The 23,152-nt window shown below is 36.3% G+C and overlaps 1 protein-coding gene and 1 pseudogene across 4 annotated transcripts in view; both read left to right on the top strand.

Moving 5' to 3' along the window:
* The window catches only part of TET1 (tet methylcytosine dioxygenase 1), a 128,807-nt gene that overhangs the window by 82,191 nt on the left and 23,464 nt on the right, over positions 1-23,152 (top strand). For all 4 annotated transcript variants that reach the window (XM_039233261.1, XM_039233260.1, XM_039233259.1 and 1 more), the window contains exons 5-6: positions 722-812; positions 1,369-1,462. In XM_039233261.1, coding sequence (XP_039089192.1) covers positions 722-812; positions 1,369-1,462 — 185 coding nt within the window. The remainder of the gene's footprint in view (positions 1-721; positions 813-1,368; positions 1,463-23,152) is intronic.
* LOC120232532 lies at positions 10,197-10,350 on the top strand (annotated as a pseudogene).

The raw sequence follows: 23,152 nt of genomic DNA, 5'->3' as shown, positions 1-23,152 counted from the left end.
ATGCAAATGTCTTCTTACAGTATAAAATCTAATGATAAAACCTCAGTTTTTTATATGAATTAACATTGCTGATTTTGATATTGCTTATAGTTAGAACGTTTGGGTTTTTAAAAATAACTAAAATAATATTTTTGCAACTTGCTTTTTTAAAAAAATTAAATCTCAGAGTTTTCAATGCTTGTAAATATTACTGTTTTGATAATTTTATTTTTCCCCTATATAAACATTCCGCAATTCAACAGATAACGGATGCTAGATGTGTTTCTCTCTCTTGATATTACAAATAATTGTGACAAAAAACATTCCTGTGTACATTTGCATTATAAATATATAATTAGGCAAGTGTATAATAGAATAAGTTCTTAGCAGTGCCATTGCAGGGCTCAATTTTAATAGGATTGTGAGGCCAACCTTTTAAGATGTATTGCTCTCTTAACTTTTAATTTTGTACTTCAATTATTAATAGATTTCCTTTAAAGCAGGAGATAGGAGAATAAATATCACCCACATCTTAAAATTTTTTTCTCCTTTGAGTCTTAGAGGAAGAATGAAATAGGAGGCGAAAGAAAGGAACAAGTGAAATCTAGACATTAATTATTAAATCTTACCAAAAGTTTGTCAAGATTCATTGTTCTCAATTGGAAAACAATAAAACTATATCCTCCTTGCCCCTATGCAATTTTGGAAAGCTTTGGGTCTAATAATCTTATTCCTTCCACAGATCGAGTTATACAAAAAGACAAAGGCCCATATTATACACACCTTGGGGCAGGACCAAGTGTTGCTGCTATCAGGGAAATCATGGAGAATAGGTGAGGAAATATCCTTCCCTGTTAAAATCCTTCATTACTGTGGACCTGACTCAATACAGAGAAATTATCTCTGGGAACAAATGAGAAGTATATACCTTCAGGAGTAGAAGTGGGATGTTTCTTAGGGCCCAGGCAAAGAATTGTGTCCTGGTGTCCCTGCTGACTCACTCATCACATTAGCCTTTGGGCCCTCAACAAGACACTTGCAAAGCAAGGCTATCTTTGTTAAGTTCAGAAATACTTATTTTTATATTGTATAATTGTAGTAATAGTTCAGATTACCTCCATCAACACTGCATTCACATTCCTTATGCTTATCTTGGAGCCAGTCCATATTTTTATATGGATAAAAATAAAGAGTGATCTTTAAGGATAAGTAAGCAGAACGGGATAACATAAAATATCTGCCACACAAAAGTAAATTTTTAATTAATGTAAATTATGAGGAGTGTTTGGTTTTTGTACATTTGTAAATCTGTATCTTACATTAAGATGTTAAAAAGTGTATATCGCAATTAATTGCAATTATTTTCCCTTCACTGTGTTTTGTACTCAGGTATGGTCAAAAAGGAAACGCAATAAGGATAGAAATTGTAGTATATACGGGAAAAGAAGGAAAAAGCTCTCATGGGTGTCCAATTGCTAAGTGGGTAAGTATCTTGTGTTTATACATTTTTCAAAACTGGATTTATTCCACATATAAAATCTATTTTCCATGAAAAATGTGGACTAGAAAAGTATCCACTCTTACTAGTCCCTGGGAAATAATAAGGAAACTATCTATCTTAGTCTGGACTTTTTATGTTAAATGAGCAAAAGTTCCCAGTTACTACTTAGTGATCTTCAACTCCCCAAGGTCACCACTTTGACCAGTGTCTTGTGTATTTTCAGACATCTTTTAATGAATTTATAGTTAGGTAACATAAGTAAATGGTACTAAATTATACATACTGCTTTATATCTGTTCCTGTATTTTCAAATTATTTCCAAGTCATTATCCATAGGACCACCTTAATGAGGATCATATAATTTTGAAAGCAAAACTAAGTATTTTATAACATAAGCCCAAAATTGTTCCCATGATTACTTTGGTTTTCTTATAATGCAGAACTATAAGAACTGAATTCAACTTCATTAGGAAGTTCTCACCTGAAAAATAAAAAAGTTCATAGCCAAATACACATATTCAACAGGACATTCATATCCACAGGAATATTGACCAGTTTAATCGGAATTATTGACCATAGAATCATTTGTTAATAATGATGTAATGTTTAACAAATTGATGATAACAATGGTAATAATAACAATTACCTTTTATTGCATATCAGGCACTATGTTAAAAACTTGAACTACATTGCCTCATTAATCCTCACAGAAGGATTCTGTTATGATTTTGAATAAGATAAAAGTCAATTTCATACCCATTTTGGAGAAATTAAAGACATTAAATACAAAATAAAGATAGGATTTAAACCCAGGTATTCCTAAAGAAAAACAATTGCTACTCTAGTAGTAGACTATTTGTCTTTCTTACTTTTAAACCTTTGAAAGCAGTTAAGAGCACAAGAGCTGCATACTCTAGAATACTTTGTTTCTTTTTTTATGTTAATTTTTGAGAGAGTTGGGGGAAAGGCAGAGAGGTAGGACAGGATCTGTGCTAAAAGCACAGAGCCTGATGAGGGGCTCAAACTCACAAACTGCAAGATAATGACCTTAGCTAAAGTCAGACACATGCAACTGAGCCACCCAGGGGCCCCCACAATACCTCGTTTCTTCAATCTGCTTGGAATGCTTAGTCTTGTAAAACTACAGATAAACTCAAAGATCTAGAATGTACATTGTTTAGTTACCTTACAGTAAGGTGCACAAATCATTAAGTATACACACATAGCAAGGTTATTCTTGTGTATAACACCATGCAGACGATAATATGATCATTTTAGTTAGCACTCCCAGAAGGGCCTTCCCACACAATAATGCCACATAAAGATAACTACTGTTTTGACATTAATCTCCATAAAGGTCTTTTTGATCAACTCCATAAACCTAGACTCATAGTATGTGCTCTTTTGTCTTTCTCCATTCACTAAACATTTATAGAACATGGCTCTTTATTGGCTGGAGCACTAACAGCCACCTTGAAAGGACAGATTGAATTTCTATTGGGAAGAAAAATAGGAGCATGAGTCTCTGAACCAGGAGAGCTGCCAGAACAACTTCAGCCTTTCTTAAATCTGATTTTTAAAAAGTATTTATTTATTTTTGAGAAAGAGTGGGAGAGAGCATGAGCCGGGGGGCGGAAGAGGGGAGGGTGGCAGAGAGAGGGAGACAGGGAGAATCCAAAGCAGGCTTTGTGCTATGAGGGCTGAATTCATGAATTGTGAGACCATGACCTGAGCCACAATCAAGCGTCGGCCCCTTAACCAACTGACCACTCAGGTGCTCCTTAAATCTGAATTTCTTTAACACAAGAGACAAGAGAATTTTTTAACTTATGGAAAACATGTTGTTTGTGGATTTCTTATTATATGAAATAGAATCAAGTACCAAGATAACTTGTCTTCAATTTGTTACAGTGTGGGTGAATTTTAGATGAAAAAAGTTTCAGAATGAGAAAAATAAGTGAAAAAGTGCACTTCCTGAATCATTTCTATTGCCAGGCCTTGGGCTAGATATTAGGGATGCAAACATGAATTAAGATCTACCAGGCATTTCATTTTGTAGGTGGGAACAAACTGGCCAGGGTTTTATCAGCCATCACATAGTTTGAAACTAGGCTAGCTGAGTATGTTTGCTGGGCCACCTTGCCTCTCAGGAACTAATAAATAAAATCTCCTCAAAATTCCCCCCAACTAGTTTTGAATGATTGTTCCCTCATTTCATGTCCTAACCATGCACTGGTTTTCAGACTGTCAACTCGGCTATGAAAGTACATCCTTTCCTCAGTCCCCACTAAACACCCATATGAATCAGTCTCAATGTGTAACAGTTTTGGCCAAGACATATCTAAACAGTAGCCAAAGTGATGTTTATTTTTATATTTTATTCACTCTTGAAAAATACAGGCGATTTGAAACATTTTGAAGTAGGAAATAATATACAGATTGCCCATTTTTCTATTGGATTATTAGTCTTCTATTGATTTTATGCAGCCTCTTTGAAAAATTGACATCTGTGATAAAAGTTGCAGATGTATTTCCACTATATGTCAATGTTTTAAATATTTGGTTTTTTAAAATGAAATTTAAAATTTTTTAACAATTTTAAAGATGGAAAAAAGGTTTTAAGATAACCTTTCATCTGTTTTTTGACTTTAGCCTTGATTAGAAAAATCTGTACCACTTCTAGCATATAAGTTTATAAAAAATCTTTCATTTCCTTTTTGTCATATCTGATAGAGGGAATTCCTTCTAATTTTAAGAAATCTCTTGACTATTCTTGCCTTATTTTTCCTAAGTTAATAATCATCTTGTCTAGTTGCAAGAATAAAGTCCTATTGGTGTTATTGTAATCATATGGTACAGAGAATTTAGAGAATATACTTCTTTTTGATATTTAGTCTTTCTTTCCTACAAAGGATACCTTTTCATCAGCTAGGGTCTTTTTTTTGTCCTTCAGAGGTGCTTTCATTTTTTTGAAAGATTTTATTTTTAAATAAACTCTAGACCCAACATGTAGAAAGACTCCAAAACCCTGAGATCAAGAGTCACATGCTCCACTGACGAAGTTAGCCAGGTGCCGTTCCTTCAGACGTATCTTAGTTTTATTCCCAGAGTTTATCTATTTCTTTTTTTTGTTGCTGTTTTGTTTCTTGTTTTTCAGTTTATTTTTCTTGTGTATCTCAGACGTACAATCATGTATAGTGACAAATTTATATTCTTTTCAAATTTTATATTATTAATTTCTTTAATTTCATACAGTTATGGAGAGTAACTTCAGTTTTATATTGCTTTAAATGTGGTCCCCTTATCTTATTCCTCTCCTTAGTGGGAACTTTCCAGGGCTTTCTCTTGAATGGGTCATCAGGAAAGGCCTCTCTGGGGGAGGGAACATTTAAGCTGAGAAACTGAGTGACAAAAAAGGAGCCAAGTATGCAAAGAATACTCCCAAGAATGCAGGGAAGAACATTCCTAAGCCAGAGAAAACCGCAAAAAAAAAAACAGGTAAAAGAGTATATTCGCTCATAATCTCAGAGGAGTCTGTTGACTGAGAATGGATGCACGTGAAGGTAAAAAGGTATTGGCAGAAGCTGGGGCGTGAATGGTTTGTAGACCATAGTGGGCAGTTTGGATTTTAGTGCATGAGCAACGTGAAGTCTTTGAGGTGTTTTAGTTAGGGATGTGTTAATCTAGCTGATTTATGTTTTATAATAGAGCGTTCTAAGGAATTAATTGACAAATCTGTATTAGTTATCTGTTGCTGCTTCACAAGTACGTCAAAATTTAGTAGCTTTGAACAAGAATCTATTATCTCAGAGTTCTTGGGGATCAAGAATCTGAGGGTAGAGGTGCCTGGCTGGCTCAGTCAGCAGAACATTTGACTCAATTTCAGGGTTGTGAGTTCAAGCCACATGTTCAGCATGGAGCCTACTTAAAAACAAAACAAAACAAACTTTAAGAATTTGAGAGTAGCTTACCAGAGTGCTTCTGGAAAAGGGTCTCTCATGAGGTTGCAGTCATCTGCAAATTTGGGGAGGATGGAGTGGAGCTGAAAGGTTTACTTCCCAGATCACTTGCGGGAGTCTTTTGACTGATGGCTGTTTGCTAGAGGCCTCAATTTCTTATTATAGGACTTATGTGGTTCTCCATGCCATGGCACGTTTTCCCTATAGTAAGTCAATCAAAAGATAACAAGGAAAGAGCTGCAATATCTTTTTGTTTTTTGAGAGAGAGAGAGAGAGAGCAAACACAAGGGAGGGGTGGGAGGGAGAGAGAATCTCAAGCAGACTCTGAGCTGACAGTGCAGAGCTTAACTATGGAGCTCAATCTATTGTACTGTGACATTTTGACCTGAGCCAAAATCAAGAGTTGGACATTTAACTGACTGAGCCATACAGGCACCCCTCCAATGTCTTTTGGGACGTTAGTCTTGTAAGTTGCTACACAACTGAAACCTATTCCATTCAGGAAGGTTCTATGCAAGGGTGTAAATACTAGGTGGTGGTAATCATTGGAGGCATCTTGGAGATAGAAATAATGTTTAAGACGCTATTTTGCATAGTAAAATATATCGATCTCAGCCTTATCCAATATAGTTAATATATAATACAATCTAACAGTCCTATATTTTTCTAAAGAGGAAAGGAAGTCCTTTGTGAATTTTATTCACAATAATGCTGTTAAGTATTAACATTGTTCATTATAGAATACGTCAACAGAAAAGCTCAGGAAATATTAAATACAATTTACCTATATTTGTAAAGAAAACACTCATAGGTCAAAATAGAGCATGCTTAGATGCCGAGATGCCCAGGAACTTCCCATCCTGACTTTTGAAGTAATAATTTTCTTGTTTCTCCTGCCCTCCCCCTATTCATATTATTAAACAGTAGAGTATTGTTTGGCTTCAATATTTTGATTCTCGCCTTTACATAGTATGTTGTGCATTTGCGGAAATAAATAGTAGAGATTCCCAGTACCTGGTATTGACAGTTAACATGGGTTCATTAAATCTATATCAGGTAAATATTTCTGAATCCTTTACTTTCTTGCTTATTTAGTAGCAAAGGGTAAAAATATCCTTAGGACATGGCAGCTGGCTCTCCCTAGAGTAAGTGATCCAAAAGAAAGCAAGGTACTTGGATTAAGTGGTGGGATCCTGGATGATCCTTCCTTCCTACCTCTCAATCCCACTTTTAAGCAATAGTAATTACACTGACAGAATTTAGTGTATACCTCTTTTTTTTGTTTGTTTGATGAAGACAAAAATGAAATCTACAGTTCAAAGATTTTGGTAGTGGGGCGCCTGGGTGGCTTAGTCGGTTAAGCGTCCGACTTTCGCTTAGGTCATGATCTCGCGGTTCGTGGGTTTGAGCCCCGCGTCAGGCTCTGTGCTGACTGCCAGCTCAGAGCCTGGAGCCTATTTCAGAGTCTGTGTCTCCCTCTCTCTCTGACCCTCCCCTGCTCACGCTGTCTCTCTCTCTCTCTCCTAGAAATAAATAAAAATATTTAAAAAAAAAAAAAAAGATTTTGGTAGCATCTTTCCATTGCTATTATTGAATTAAGTCATCAGGGGTTCTTAGGTACAAAAAAGAGTAGTTAGCATTTTCCATGAAGCCACTATAGCAAAATTACTTTCTTTTCCCTTTTGCAATACTTCTTGCAGAATAAAAAGAACATTTCAATACATAGTGATACATATCTTGCACTTTTCACAAATACAAAAGCAATCCACAGATAAGGAATGAAGTAAAGCACAGTTGCTAAGCAACTTAATGAAAATTTATATCTACTAATGAGAAGTCAAAATTGTAATCTTGATAACAAAACCAAGAATTGAATTCTTATATTTGTGAAAAAGAAAAGCTAGGTCTCAAAAGCTTATATGTGCTACAGAAATCAAAATATTAATCAAACTGTGTTTTGCAAAGTTTCCAAATTATCTTATTTAAAATATTCATATGTTCATTGCTAATGCTCAAAGCACTGCCCAGGACATAGCCAACACTGAAAATTTTTTGTTGAGGGAATGAACAGAGAGCTTAAATAAGTCTTAAAGAATACTGAATCTTTTGAATTTGAATTGATATATTGGAATAGTATTGCCATGGTGTTCAGTATTAGTTCTTTTCTGAAGCATGCAGAACTTCATGAGAATCAATAGTCTGATAAAGTTGTCCATCTTAAATTTGAATTTTGATACACCTCAAAAAATTGAGTGAGAGAATTCGGTCTCCATGGTCTCCATGCTTTTTTAGGACTTTATAGCATATTATTTTGAAAGGCACTAGTGTTACTGAATCTTACAGAGTTGCTGAATAATGCAGGGATAAAGTAAAAGGATGGGGTAGAGGAAGATCAATCATTTTATTTCATTTCATTTTTTAATGTTTTATTTATTTTTGAGAGAGAGAGAGAGAGAGACAGCATGGGCAGGGGAGGGTCAGAGAGAGAGGGAAACACAGAATCCGAAGCAGGATTCAGGCTCTGAGCTAGCTGTCAGCACAGAGCCTGACACGGGGCTCAAACCCATGAGTCGTGAGATCATGACCTGAGCCAAAGTCATACGCTTAACTGACTAAGCCACCCAGGTGCCACAAGATCTATCATTTTATTTTTTTTTAATGGTTTTTTTTCTTTTTTATTTATTTCTAGGAGGGAGAGAGAGAGAGAGAGAGAGAGACAGCGTGAGCAGGGGAGGGTCAGAGAGAGAGGGAGTGACAGACTCTGAAACAGGCTCCAGGCTCTGAGCTGCCTGTCCGCACAGAGCCCGACGCGGGGCTCGAACCCACGAACTGTGAGATCATGACCTGAGCGAAAGTCGGACGCTTAACCGACTAAGCCACCCAGGCGCCCCAAGATCTATCATTTTAAATGAAGGAATTCAGTAAACAGTTAACTAGTGGTTTGCACTGTTCCATTTTTAATCTTCCTCTTGAATAGTGTACATTTATCATATATTTGATATGTGACTTTAACTTAAATCAAACTTTGTGTGATTTTATGTAAAAGTTTTCACTATTTTCCCACATTCTTTTGTTCTTAGTCATTGTATTCTATCCTGTTTTTATTGTGGTGCACTTGGCCTCCTTTTCTTGAAGGAGAGACTTACTATGGCTTCTCTTTTTAATGGTCACACAGAAAAATCCTAACAGGAAATTCTAACTGGGCAGGACAGGTTTTTGAGCCTTGTTGACATTGTTTTGCCCTTGCTCTTAACACTGTTTTCTTTGCCAGGTAGTCGTTAACACTCCCCCATAATTGTTGGCCTTTTGCAGATGTTTCTGACTCTCTTCTCTGCTGTCATGTCACTGTGAGTCTCACCAAGGACTAGTTATCTTGTTACTCTGTAGATTTTGGTGAAAAGGATGTAGTTTCTTGGATACAGTAGTTTCTATTAACTCTCTATATACACTACTAACTCCATGAGCGCATACACACACACACACACACACTTAAACCTCTGAGGTAGTGGGTGGAGTAGGAACAAACAGTAGGCTGCCCAGATGGCTCCAATGCCTGAACATTTCACAGCAGGAATCAGTTGACGGATTCTCCTCTATAGAATTGTTTTTTGGTCAGTAGAACAAGTGTGGCAGTGAATAAATACAAGATATACAAGTGAATACTTTACTGCCTACTATGGTCTGAGGAGAAAACCAAGTATCCACAAGTTTTCAGACCATGTTGTCAGGATTTATATATGTATATAACCTTTGAAGACTTTCCTTTTCCTGTTTTGTTCCTTTGTTCCAAGGTTCTGTCCCCGATGTCTTTGGGCTACATGTTGTTGCAATATTTCTGTCCCCAATCAGGCACTTCTTTGAAATATTACCATGGTGTGTAATAAAGGGAGTATAATGTCCTGGGCTACTAATTTGTTTTCTGTGATACCTTGATAATGTGAGAAAAACATTTAGGCTTCCTTGTTCAAAATTAGGGAAAAGCCAGGAAGTTGATGCTAACTCCAGCTAATCACAACTCACAGACATTTTACACTGTCCTTGCCTTTTTTTTAAATTATATGACATATTTTTCTTCAATTAAGACTACCATTAGAACTACTCTTATTTTTAGAGTTCATTTATTAAGAAAACTTATTATTCAAGACTAATATAAAATGAAATTACTCAAGTCTTCACTGTAGCCCAATGAAGCTTTTCAAAGTGAACACTCCCATATAACTACCACCTACATTACGAACACAGTCAATTATTACCACCTCCCTAGAAGTCTCTCACATGTATCTAGTCATTATCCCCAAAGGTTGAAGTTTGTTTTACTCTCCTATATAAGTACTTTTAAATGATCTTTATCAATGCATTGTGTTGTATTGTTTTTGTTTGTGGAGTTTTTAGTTTTGGTTGGTCACCATTAATTTGTGCTGAAAATATTGCCCTATTGTTTCTCCAAATATCTCAACCTCAAAATTATTAATAAACTCAAAAATGATCTCACCTTGGCAATATTGCTCTTAGCTGTAATTCTAAACAAGTCCTTTTGTGTGTCCCAGATCTTTATTGGAGCTGGTGTAGAACACTAATGATGCAGCATTTTTACAACTCAGATGTTATTACAAGTACTGGTTTTTTCTTTTTCTTAAGAAAAGTAATGAAGGCCTATATTTATGCAATTATTTAATAAAAATTAAAATTCAAAACTAAATCACGTGAACTGTCCAAGCTGAAAATTAAAACTGTATTAAATTAAAATTAAGTTTTAAATGGCTTCTTGGTCTGTTGGCTAAGATCAAGTATATTTTCTGTACTTGTGTTAAGTGGGTTTTTGGAGCAGGGAGATGGAAAAGGAGCTTGCTTGCTCTATCCACTCCACACATTGACCTGGTATTGAGTATTTCCAGGAACCATAGTTTAAAAAAAAATTTATTTTTATTTTTATTTTTGGGAGAGCCAAGTGGTAGGGAGGATAGAGAGAGACAGGATCCAAAGCGGCTCTGTACTGACAGGCTGACAGCAGTGAGCCCGATGTGGGGCTTGAACCCAGAAAACATGGTATCATGACCCCAGCCGAAGTTGGACGCTCGAATGAGCCACCGAACTACCCACCCCCCTTTAAAATTTTTATTTCAGTATAGTTAACATACAGGGTTATATTAGTTTGAGGTATACAACACAGTGATTCAAAACATTCTGTATGTTATATTCTGTTCATCAAGATAGTATACTCTTAATCCCCTTCCCCTGTTTAACTCATTTCCCCACCTACCTCCTCTCTGATAAATGTTAGTTTTCTTTAGATAAGCATCTAGTTTGGGGTTTGTCTCCATTTTTTTCTTTGTTTCTTAAATTTCATATATAAGTGAAATCATAACGGTATTTGTCTTTTTCTTACTGACATTTCACTTAGCTCCATCCATGTCATTGGAAATGGCAAGATTTAATAATTTTTTTTTTAAATTTTAACGATTGTTTTTGAGAGAGAAAGACAAGAGTGTTGTAGGGGGCGGGGCAGAGGGAGAGGGAGACACAGAACTGAAAGCAGGCTCCAGGCTCTGAGCTGTCGGCACAGAACCGACTTGGGGCTAAAACATGGGACTCAAACTCACAGAATGCTATATCATGACCTAAGATGAAGTTGGATGCCTAACTGAATGAGCCACCCAGGTGCCCCAGTTGTTTGTTTGTTTGTTGTTTAAGTTTTATTTATTTATGTAAACTGTGCACCCATTGTGGGGCTTGAACCCATGACCCCAAAGTTAAGAGTCACATGCTCCTCCAACTGAGCCAGCCAAGCACCCCTTATTCTTTATTTTATGACTGAATAATATTCCAGTGTGTGTGTGTGTGTGTGTGTGTGTGTGTGTGTGTGTCTTCTACACATCTGCTTTATCCATTCATCTATCAATGGACACGTGGGCTGCTTTCATAGTTAGGCTATTGTAAATAATGCTGAAATTAAGGTGGGGTTGCATATATCTTATTGAATTCGTGTTTTCTTATTCATGGGGTAAATACCCCAGTAGCAGAATTACTGTATCACATGGTAATTCTATTTTTAATGTTTTGAGGCCCTTCCATACTCTTTTCCATATTGGCTGCACTAGTTTCTGTTCCCACCCACATGCATGAGGGTTTCTTTTTCTCCACATCCTTGCCAATACGTGTTATTTCTTGTGTTTTTTATTTTGCCCATTCTGACAGGGGTGAGGTGATACCCAGTTCTTTTTTTGATTTGTATTTCCCTGATGATTGATTTTTAGCATCTGTTCATGTTTTTGTTGGCCATCTGTAGGTCTTTGGAGAAATAATCTGTTCATTTCTTCTGGTTTTGGGATGTTGAGTTGTATTTGTTCTTTATACATATATCTTGGATCTTCTCCTATTAAGTAGGTTGTCTTTTACTTTTGTTGATTGTTTCCTTTCATAAAAATCTTACTTTCAAGTTTAAAAATCAATTTTAAATTTAACTTTGAGATAATTATGCTTAACAACTTTTGGCATACCCAAACTAAGTTTGCATGTTAAAACGTTCGACTAAAAATCTTGGATGACTGCTGAAGCATGTTGAGCAGAGAAGGGACATGGTCAACATTATGGCAAAAATATTCTAAATTTCAAGAAAAGTTGATTAAATAACCATGGGATTGGGGTGCCTGAGTGGCTCAGTTGGTTGAGTGACACTTGATTTTTACTCAGGTTGTGATTTCGCAGTTTGTGAGATTGAGTCTCCTGTTTAGTTCTGCACTGACTGGCATGAAGCCTGCTTGGGATTCTCTCCCTTCTCTGCCCATCTCTCTCTGTCTGTCTCAAAATAAATAAATAAACATGTTTTAATAAGCATGGGGATTGTTTCAGAGCAGAATCTTCTCAAGGGCATTTACTCTTAGTGGCATGCTGAAATCGAATTCTTCATGTATAGTTTGGATCCAGTATTAGAAATTATAAAGAAAGCACCTGAGATCTTTATGTTTAAAAAGGCTAAACAAAAACAGACTCTTAAAAATTCTTTACTTAAAATACTTGAGGGGTTCCTGGGTGGCTCAGTTAAGCATCCAACTTCTGCTGGTGAATTGGGAGTCCCTCATAGGGCTCTGTGCTGACAGCTTCAAGCCTGGAGCCTGCTTTGGATTCTGCTTCTCCCTCTCTCTCTCTCTCCACCCTCCCCTCCCCTGCTTGCTGTCTTTCTTATACCCACAAAAATAAATGTTAAAAATTATTTTTTAATACTTGAGTTAACAAATCTTTTTTAGTTATTCTTAATTTTTTTAAAAAATTGACACTAAAACTAAACTTGCATTTAAAAAAAATTTTTTTTAACATTTTCATTATTGGAAGACAGAGCATAATAACGGAGGGTCAGAGAGAGGGGGAGACACAGAATCAAAAGCCGACTCCAGGCTCGGAGCTGTCAGCACAGAGCCTGATGAAGGGCTTGAATGCACTAACTGCGAGATCATTACCTGAGCTGAAGACAGACACATAACCAACTGAGCCACCCAGGACCCCCTGAACTTGCATTTTAATTTTAACCAATTATGTTTGGTTTCTTTTAAATGTTTTTATTTATTTCTAGGAGACAGAGAGAGACAGCATGAGCAGGGGAGGGTCAGAGAGAGAGGGAGTCACAGACTGAAACAGGCTCCAGGCTCTGAGCTGGCAGTCAGCACAGAGCCCGACGCGGGGCTCGAACCCACGAACCGCGAGATCATGACCTAAGCGAAAGTCGGACGCTTAACCGACTAAGCCACCCAGGCGCCCCTCTTTTATATGTTTAATAACCACTTGGGGTTCCTGGGTGTTTCAGTCAGTTGAGTATTCAGCTCAGGTCATGATCCCAGTTACTTGGGCTCGAACCCCAAGTCAAGCTCTTTGCTGAGTGTGGAGCCTGCTTGAGATTCTCTCCCTCCCTCTGCCCCTCTAATCCACTCCTTTTTTCTAAAATTAAAAAAAAAAATGTATTAACCATCTGTATCTCATCCATGAATTCACTCTTTATAACCATGTTTTGTTTAGGTTATGTTTTTTCGTGGTATGTGAATAAAGCTTCTATTATATAGTCTGCTATTGTTTAAATTCTAGATTTTCTTTTATTTTGTTACTTATTAGAGTTTATTTATTTTGAGAGAGGGAAAGAGTGTGTGAGCCACGTGAGTAGAGAAAGGAGAGAGAGAACCCCAAGCAGTCTTAGCACTGTCATTACAGAGTGCAATGCAGGGCTCAAACTGTGAGATCATGACCTGAGCCAAAACCAAGAGTAAGATGTTTAACTGACGGAGCCACCTAGATGCCCCAGTAGATTTTCATTTAGTCATATTGCTTGACTGTTATCTTTGTAGAGAAACTTGAAATCCTTACCTGGTGATATCTATGTCATTTACTATATACCTTCATATTTTTTATCTTGATAAGGAAACCTGTTTTCACCCTGCTATTATAAAAATAGTGTCTCCCTGTTCTTAATTTTATGTATGGATCCCGTAGTTCATTTAAAAATTTTTCAGTGATTTAAAATTCCATTTTTTTCTACCTGTTCATTTTTGTTGAAATTGTTCATTGACCCATTAGAGCAGACGATTTCCTTCTAAATTTAGAAGGAAAATTCCCTCATTTGTTTTTAAAAATAAATTTATTTATAAATGCTTTAATACTTTTTCTGTTGCCTATATAAATATACTATGACTAGAACCCAAATTTGCCTGCCCTCAGGGAAACCTCTCTAAGTCTTTCAATTTCTTCTATGCCCCTAAGCATGTGAAAATACTATTTACCTATACCTGCCTTTTTAGAAATTATAACAGTAATTTTGTTTCTCAGGAAAGTGTTCTCTCTCTACCAGTTTTTATATGCTTAGTAATGAGTTGTCCTAAACCATCCCCCCACCCCACTCCCCCACTGACCATCAGAGTTATTTAGAATATCCTAAGCTCTCACTCTTGATCCCTATCTAACCTACCTTAAGAACTGTCCATGGGGAATTTCTGTAGGTTGTCCCATTTGGACCAGGTTCTCAGAAAATAGTTGAGACTGTACTTTGTGGAGCTATTCGTAAAGAGATTATAGAGGCAGAATCATTTACAACCTGGGAGAAGACGATTCTTTCATAGATTTACTAGGAAGTATTTTCCAGTTGATCTATCTTCCTTCTCTGAGAGTGCTATTCCCATGGTCAACCAATACCTTACTGTCAAAGAAAATTCTAGGTGCTCCTAGCTTTTCTTCAGCAGCTCAAACTATTGGTTACCCTCCCTCCTCTGAGAAGCTGGTGTGTTGCAGAGCTTTTGTCACACAGCTTCTCCCCATCACTCCTCAGCAATTCAGCCTGCCGAGTGTTCCGTATTGGATGAACTCATTCATGTCCATGCCTTAAGCAGTCACCAGTGTGCTGTTATTATGAAATCCTACCTCTTGTCTGTTTGACAAGAACATATAGAAGGAGCAAGGTGGAGACCAAAAATGATATTTGGAGGTGAGGGTCCAGGAAGGGCTTTGGGGAGATACTGACCCTTGAGCCACATCTTATATACAGAGTGAACATCATCTTTATGTCAGAGATCCCAGAAATAGAACCAACTATGAATAATAATTTAATAAAGGAGGTTTTATAAATCACAGAAACCATCTGGTATCCGGACAATTAGCAGAATTCTTCCTTAAATAACATCCTTGCCTCATCGTGCTTATTTTCCAAAATTCTTAGAATGGTCTTTGTATTCTCTTTCTCCTGGTGGCAAACTCCTTTAGTTCTTTCAAAGGAGTCTCCTCCAGGGACGCCTGGGTGGCTTAGTCGGTTAAGCGTCCGACTTTAGCTTAGGTCATGATCTCACGGTTCGTGGGTTCGAGCCCCGCATCGGGCTCTGTGCTGACTGTCAGCTCAGAGCCTGGAGCCTATTTCGGAGTTTGTATCTCCCTCTCTCTCTGACCCTTCCCTGCTCACACTGTCTCTCTCTCTCTCTCCTAGAAATAAATAAAAATATTTAAAAAAAAAAAAGGAGTCTCCTCCATAAAGCCTTCTCACTCTCCAAATAGAGTTAGCCTTGCTTATTAGCACACTTACTCATAGAGACCCCTCACAAATGTCTACTAACCCCCACAATATTAGTGTATATTCAATTTTGCATTTGTATGATTTCCCTTACAGTGGTACTTAATCGGCTTCCCTGGTGATTACAATTTGTAGCATAATAATTAGACAAAATGCCATCTTGCTAACCTGACAGTATTTTGGACTTGCAACTAATTGCTTTATCCAAGCTCACATTCTTGTTAATTTATATTAATTTATTTCAGATGTTATTAAGACTCTATACATTGAATATTCATTGTCCTACAGATTGAGTTAAACTCAGAATTAGAGATCTTTTATTTTACAAAATATGTGTCCATTGTTCATTCCTCAGATTATGCAAAGACTTATTCTTTGCTCTTACATTCTCTCCGACAGTGGACTGTTTTTTAAATCCCTGGGGTTGTTAGTTTCCAGAGATCTGCCTGTAGCTCATGTCTTGACCTATGATCTCTCTGATCCAGTGGCTCTGTTTTGAAGCTTGTCCTCCATCCCTGTGGACTATGAGCACTCCAATCCCAAACTTGTATTGAGAATAAAATATACAATACAAAACTTTGGTGAACACCATAGAAATATTTTTAAACTTAGGATTTTGAAAAAATTTTAGACTTACTCAAACAGTGCAAGAATACTGCAAAATTTTTGTGTACTCTACATTGTGCAAATTTAGATTTCTACCAAATTAGCTTGGCTTTTTTTCCCCTCTCTCCCTCTCTCTCTCTTCTCTATTTTTTCTTAGTACTTTAATAGTAATTTGTAAACATGATGCCCTTTTCCCCAAAATACATTTCTATGTTTATTATAAAAATAAGGAGGGTGCACTGTGCCTGGCTGGCTCAGTTGGTGGAGCATGAGACTCTTGAGCTCAGGGTTGTGATTTTCAGCTCCATGGTGGGCATAGAGATTACTTAAAAAAATAAATTTTTTAAAAAGTCTTTTAAAAAACCCAGATGTTTGACAAAAATGCAGATTCATGACATTTTCTGCACACATAACATCTCTGGCCATACGTCTGAAATCTGCATTGTAAACAAGTTTCTGAGGAGTTGTTTTTGTGCATAGTGAATGTAAGAATTACTTTTCTAAATTCTCTTATCCTCCTGCTGGAGATTTTTCCATGTCATTTGATGCTGGGTATTGGAAAATGAGATCCTGAATTTGAACGTTGAAGAACAGGACTCTGCTTGGGAATTGAGAAAGAACATGCAATACCCAATGATTTTATTATCAATAAATAGGCTTTTCTATCAGTTTGTTTGGAATTGAGAAGGATAATAAAATATGATCTTTCAATTGTTTAAAAAAAACAGAATATTGTCTTACATAACCAAAATATAATTATGAAGATTTTACATAGCCACAGGACAATTATCAAAGCTGATTTAATATTATAGTCTACTTTTTAGGTCTTATACCTAATAATATCCTTTATGGAAAAAGACAGCATATTTTTTCTTGAGTCTGAATTTAATCCAGGATCACTTATTTATAGTTATTTACTACATCTTTTAACTTGAAACTTTACAATGAAATAAGTTCTTATGAAATGTCTGAGGTACTTAAAGACTCAAAATGGATCAGAGATGAAAATGTCAGAGTTCAAGTTATGAAATCATTAGCTAAAACATAAAAACGTACCTGTAGGGACACCTGGGTGGCTTAGTTGGTTAAGCATCCAGCTTCGGCTCAGGTCATGGTCTCCTGTTTCTTGAGTTCGAGCTCGACATCGGGCTCTGTACTGTCAGCGCAGAGCCTGCATCATTCAGGTCCTCTGTCTCTACTCCCCTTGCCCTCTCTCTCCCCTCCTGAGCACTGCCTATCTCTCTCTCTTTCAAAAATAAACATTAAAAAAATTTTTAAAACCCATAGCTGTAAATCTTTTTGAGATTGGGTTACACAACTTTTTCTTAGATAAAATACCAAAAGCACAAGTGACAAAAGATAAATTGGACTTTGTCAAAATTTAAAACTTTTCTGCTTCACAGGACTCTATCAAAGGTCAACAAACAATAAGAAAAGGAGAAAATGTTTGCTGAGCAGATGTCTAATAAGCAGCTCTTATAGAGACTATAAAAGAGAACTCATATCAGTAATAAATAGATAATCTCAACTGAAATGAACAATATATTTGAAGAGACCTTTTCCAGAGAAGACACACAGGTGACCAGTAACAAGATTTGTCAAGGATATATAGAAATTAGATCCATTTGTACATTCCTAGTATGATTATAAAATAGATCTTCCACTTTGGAAAACAGTCTGATTGTTCCTTTCTTTCTTTTTTTAATGTTGATTTAGGGGTGCTTGGGGGACTCAATGGGTTAAGCATCTGACTCTTGATTTTCTCTCAGGTCATGATCTCATGGTTTGTGGGACGAAGATCCACATTAGGCTCTGTGCTCACCGTGAGGAGCTTGCCTGGGATTCTCTATCTGCCTCCACCTTGCTCCTCTCACTCTCTCTCACTCTGTCTTTCTCTCTCTCTCTCAAAATAAGTAAATAAACATTAAAAAATAAGTATTTATTTTCACAGAGCAAGTGCCCTTCGAGCCATAGAGGGACAGAGTAAGGGAGAGAGAATCTTAAGGAGGCTCCATACTGTTATTACAGACTCAATCCCATGAAGACATGTCAATAGAAAAAATTGTTAAGTGAATGTTCATAGTAGCATCAATCATAATTGCAAAATTGGGAACAATCTATATGTCATGTCAAATAAGTATTCCATTGCAGTAAAAAGGAATGGAATACTGATAAGTGCTACAAACATGAATGAAAATAGGCTGAGTAAAAGAAGCCAGATACAAAAGGCCATTTATATGAAATATAAGAGGATTCCATTTATATGAAATGTCCCAAATAAGCAAAGTCTATGGAGGTAGAAAATAGATTGGGACTGAAATGAACTGAGAAAAGAGAAAAATGTGGCATGACTACTAAGGGGTTGGGGAGGGGGTGAACTTTTGAGTATACAGTAGCCATTGAATTCATACTTTAAAATGGTGGACTTCATGATATTTAAGTTATTTCATAAATATTAGATGTCAGCACAGAGCCCAAGCAGGGCTCATGACTGAGATCATGACCTGGGCCGAAGTGGGACACTTAACCAACTGAGCCACCTAGGCACCTTAACACAAACATTTCTCAGAGAAGCTTGTATGTACCGTTTACCATCTAAAGTGACTGCCTTGTGGCCACAGATTCAACAGTTTACAAATTAATACATCCTTCCACTTATGAAATAATACAGTTCTCGAGAAAAGTTTTAAAATTGCGAATACTTACACTCATTTAAAATCTTTTGAAATAAGAGTTTTCATCTTATTAATAGAGTAACTTGTAGTTAAATGCAACCACATTGGGCTTTTGTGGTTTTTAACCATTCATTCAACAAATATTTCAGCTGTATTTCTGTGCTCAAGAGCCAAGTGTGCAGTAATAAATCAAACAGGCATGAAATAGTAGCTAATATTAATTAGATCCTAGTTCTCTTCTGCTATAGAAAGGTTAGGAAACTTGGTAACGTATCCTGAGAGAGTAAGTGGCAGCCTTTACAAGTTTTTGCTATTGGTAATTTTTTTTAATGTTTATTTCCTTTTTGAGAGAGAGAGATAGGATACGAGCCACAGAGGGGCAGAGAAAGGGGATGACACAGAATCCAAAGGAGATTCCAGGCTCCAATCTATGAGCACAGAGCCCAACATTGGGCATGATCCCACAAACTGAGGTCATGACCTGAGCCGAAGTTGGCCACTTAACTAAGCCTTTACAGTTTTTTGTTTTAATTTTGATTAAGGTAGACTTCTTAATTATAGAATATGTGCAGAGGACTGCAAAAATCCTCAGGTCACAGAATTTTCTAAAGTACGCACCTTTGTGAGACCAGCATCTGATATTACTAGCACCTCAAAAGCACTCCTGCCCCTTCTTATACCCGACTAAAAGTAGCCACTGTCCTCTTTTCTAACAGTATGGATTTATCTTGCCTGTTTGAATTTCATCTAAATGCAATCTTACAGATTATTCTTTTGTTATCTTCCTTTATGCAGCATTAGAATTGTAAGGTTTATTTATGTTGTCTGTAACTGTAAATCATTCTCATTGCTCAGTAATGTTCTATTACCATACATGGTTAAAATTGATGGAGTTATTCTTCTGATGATTGACATTTGAGTTGTTTCCAATTTGGGATAATTATGAATATTGGTGAAGTCTTTGGGAAATATAAATACATTTTTATTTGATGTATAGCTAGAAGTAGAATTTCTGCATTGAAGGGGGTGGGGGCATAGGTGTGTGCATATGTGCAGCTTTGGTTGATAGAAGAAACACACAATTTTCCAACGTCGTTATCTCTTAACTGTCACGTGAGTAATGTACAAGTCTTCCATTTGCTCCACATTCTTGTGAATACTCCATATTTTCTTTTTCATTGTAGACATTCTAATGGGTGTGTAATACCTCTTTTTAAGACTTCTTTCCAGTTTACTATGTTTAGGGTGCCCAGGTGGCTCAGTCGGTTAAACGTCCGACTTCAGCTCAGGTCATCATCTCACGGTTGGGTTTGTGGGTTCAAACCCCACATCGGGCTCTGTGCTGACAGCTAGCTCAGAGTCTGGAGCCTGTTTCAGATTCTGTTTCTCCCTCTCTCTCTGACCCTCCCCTGCTCACTCTCTCTCTCTCGGAAATAAATAAAACACTTTACTATGTTTAAAAAACATAAAATTTACCATCTTAACCACTTAACCACAGTGTGCAATTCATTAGTATGACTTATATTCAGAATTTTGTTAAATATATCTCCAGAACTTTTACATCTTTCAGATTTGAAAGTTTATGCCCATTAAATAACTCTGCATTTTCCCATTATCACAGCCACTGGTATCCACCATTCCCCTTTATGTTTTATGAATTTGACTGCTTTAGATACCTCCTATAAGTGGAATCATACAGATTTGCTTTTGTGTTACTGGCTTATTTCACTTAACATTGTATCATTAAGATTCATCCATGTTGTAGCATGTGATAGGATTTCCTTCCTTTTTAAGTCTGGATGATATTCTGTCATGGAGATGCCACATTGTGTATCCATTCATCTGTCAGTGGACATTTCATTTCCTTCCACCACTTGGCTATTATGAATAGTGGTGGTATGAACGTGCAAATAACTGTTTTAGGCTTTGCTTTCAGTTCTTTGCTTTCAGTTCTTTCGGATGTGTACTCCAAAGTGGAATTGTTGGATCACATGGCAGTTCTATTTTTAGTTTTTTGAGGAACTTCCAGACTGTTTTCTATAGCAGTTTCACTATTTTATCATCACACCAACATATGTGGTGCTTTAAAAATTTTTTACTTTGCTACATGACGAGTAATGTGGAGCATATTTTCATATGCTCATCATCTGTTTGATATTCTCTTGTGTTGAGCCAATTCTTTTCCTGGTTTTCTATTGTGTTTTTATTACTCACTTGGAGAAATTTCCTTATATTTTGAGTAAAAATATTTTGTCAATTATAAGTATTATAAATATTTCTCCCACTGATTTACTTGACTTTATGCCTTCTTAATCGCTTGCTAGTTAATTTTTTTTAAGATTTTATTTTTAAGTAATCTCTATACCTAACATGGTCTCACATTTACAACCCTGAGATCAAGAGTTCCATGCTTTACCACCTTAGCCAGGCAAGCGCCTGTACAATCCAACTCCTTAATATTTTTCTTTACAATAATTAAATTTGGTAATCTATTCTGTATTGGTTTTACCTACTTCAAGGTCATGAAGATATTTTCTTCCAAAAACGTATTGTTTTAAGTTGCGTATTTATATCAACAATATAACTCAAGCTACTTATGCAGTAGGGTCAAGATTCATATTTTGCCAAATAGATCTCTACATAATACCATTTATTAAAAGTTAATTTTTTATTGCAATGCCAAGTTATGTACATATCTCCTGTATTCTCTATTGATCTCTTTATCTATCATTGTACCAGTACAAGATATATTTGTAACAGAGATCACTTTACCTTCATTCATTTTCTTGGCCCTTTCTTTTGCATTTCCATATGAATTTTGGCACAAGCTTGTCAATTTCCACCCAATACAAAATAAACTCTGATAATAAGATGTGCTTGGGATTGCATCAAATCTGCAAAGGCATTTGGGGAAAATTGGCATCATTACAATCAATAGTGTCTATTCCATGAACACGGTACTTCTGCATTTATTGAGGTCATCTTTAAATTTCTTTTAATGTTTTATAGTTTTTATAAGCTTACATAGGTTTAATGCTTGTCTTCCTCCATTTAGACTGCTATGAGAAAATACCAGGCTGAGTGGCTTCTATACCACTGAAATGTATTTCTTCCAGTTCTGGAGTTTGAAAGCTCAGATTATGATGCCAGCATGTTTGGGGGAGGGTCCTCTTCTCTTTGTGTTGTCACATGTGTGAAGGTATTAGGGAATTCTGTGGTGTCTGTTTAATAAGACCACTAATCTTACACATGAGAGCCTCCCCCCTGTGACTGATTTACCTCCCAAAAGCCCTACCTTGTAATACTACCACAAATGAGATTCAAGATTTAATATATAGATTTTGGGTGGTCACAAATATTCATTCCATGGCAATACTTAAGCAGCATATTGATCCTACATCTTGAACTTAGAAACTCATTATGCTTGATTTTCTCATGTTCACTGAAGGACATTTGGAGATCTGAGCAAAGCACAGATAACCATGAATAAACAGTATTTTAGCATTTCCCATACAAACAGTAGATCAATGTAACTTTGCTTGACAACTTGAAAATTATCTGGTATAATGTTGTTTAATACAGTATATATTATTTTGTATTTGAGCTTATTTGAAAGCAAATGTATTCTTATTTGGCTGTAAAAGGACATAAATATAGAAAAAAATTTTAATATAAATAATTGTGTTTAGGGGGAAGGTCCTAAAGCCAACTCTACTCAAGGGATGCCTTGGTAGCAATGATTGTTAACCATCTGGAGTGACAGAAGAAAGTGATATTGGGTAACTAACATCTTAAGAAGTTTCATCTCAAGTTTATGTAATATTATGGCAACAAAAATGGGATAATAATTTTGCTGTTTGTTGCTCCATTTTGGTCACAGGGGTGGGTTCCTTTATCCTTTACTGATTTTGTGCTGATTAATGTGGTCAGTGTCTCTACCATGTAAATTTGTTATATGGAAGGAATTTTAAACAGAATTGGTTGGTTTTATGTCAACATTTTTATGTAATGTTTTGGTGTGCACTGGGACCACTGAGCAATATTTTAAATACTTTTGAGGCCTTTGTAGCACCCCATGGGTACGATGTGCTGTAAGATAAATCAAGAATTCAAAATTAATTGTTGTATTTCGTATATGCCATGTCAACTGAACCACCTTAATCTTATGAAAATATGGGTATGTTAGATCTTTGATAGCAGGGAAAGGTCACAGGAATTTTAGGACCATCACTTTGTATATTAATTATTCTGATAAAACCATTCACCCAAGGAAAATATCCGTAACTTTCCTCAAATGCTAAATTTCAGTGCTGAAGTCCATTCTCAATATTGGGAGTCTTTGATTATTTGCATCTAGCTAGATTTGTCCTGTTGTGGCATTTGTTGAAGAGCAGAG

The sequence above is a fragment of the Hyaena hyaena genome, unplaced genomic scaffold, assembly GCF_003009895.1.
Source record: "Hyaena hyaena isolate Hyena2069 unplaced genomic scaffold, ASM300989v1 scaffold_73, whole genome shotgun sequence".
NCBI classification, from domain to species: domain Eukaryota; kingdom Metazoa; phylum Chordata; class Mammalia; order Carnivora; family Hyaenidae; genus Hyaena; species Hyaena hyaena.
This window is presented reverse-complemented; position numbering and strand designations above follow the sequence as displayed.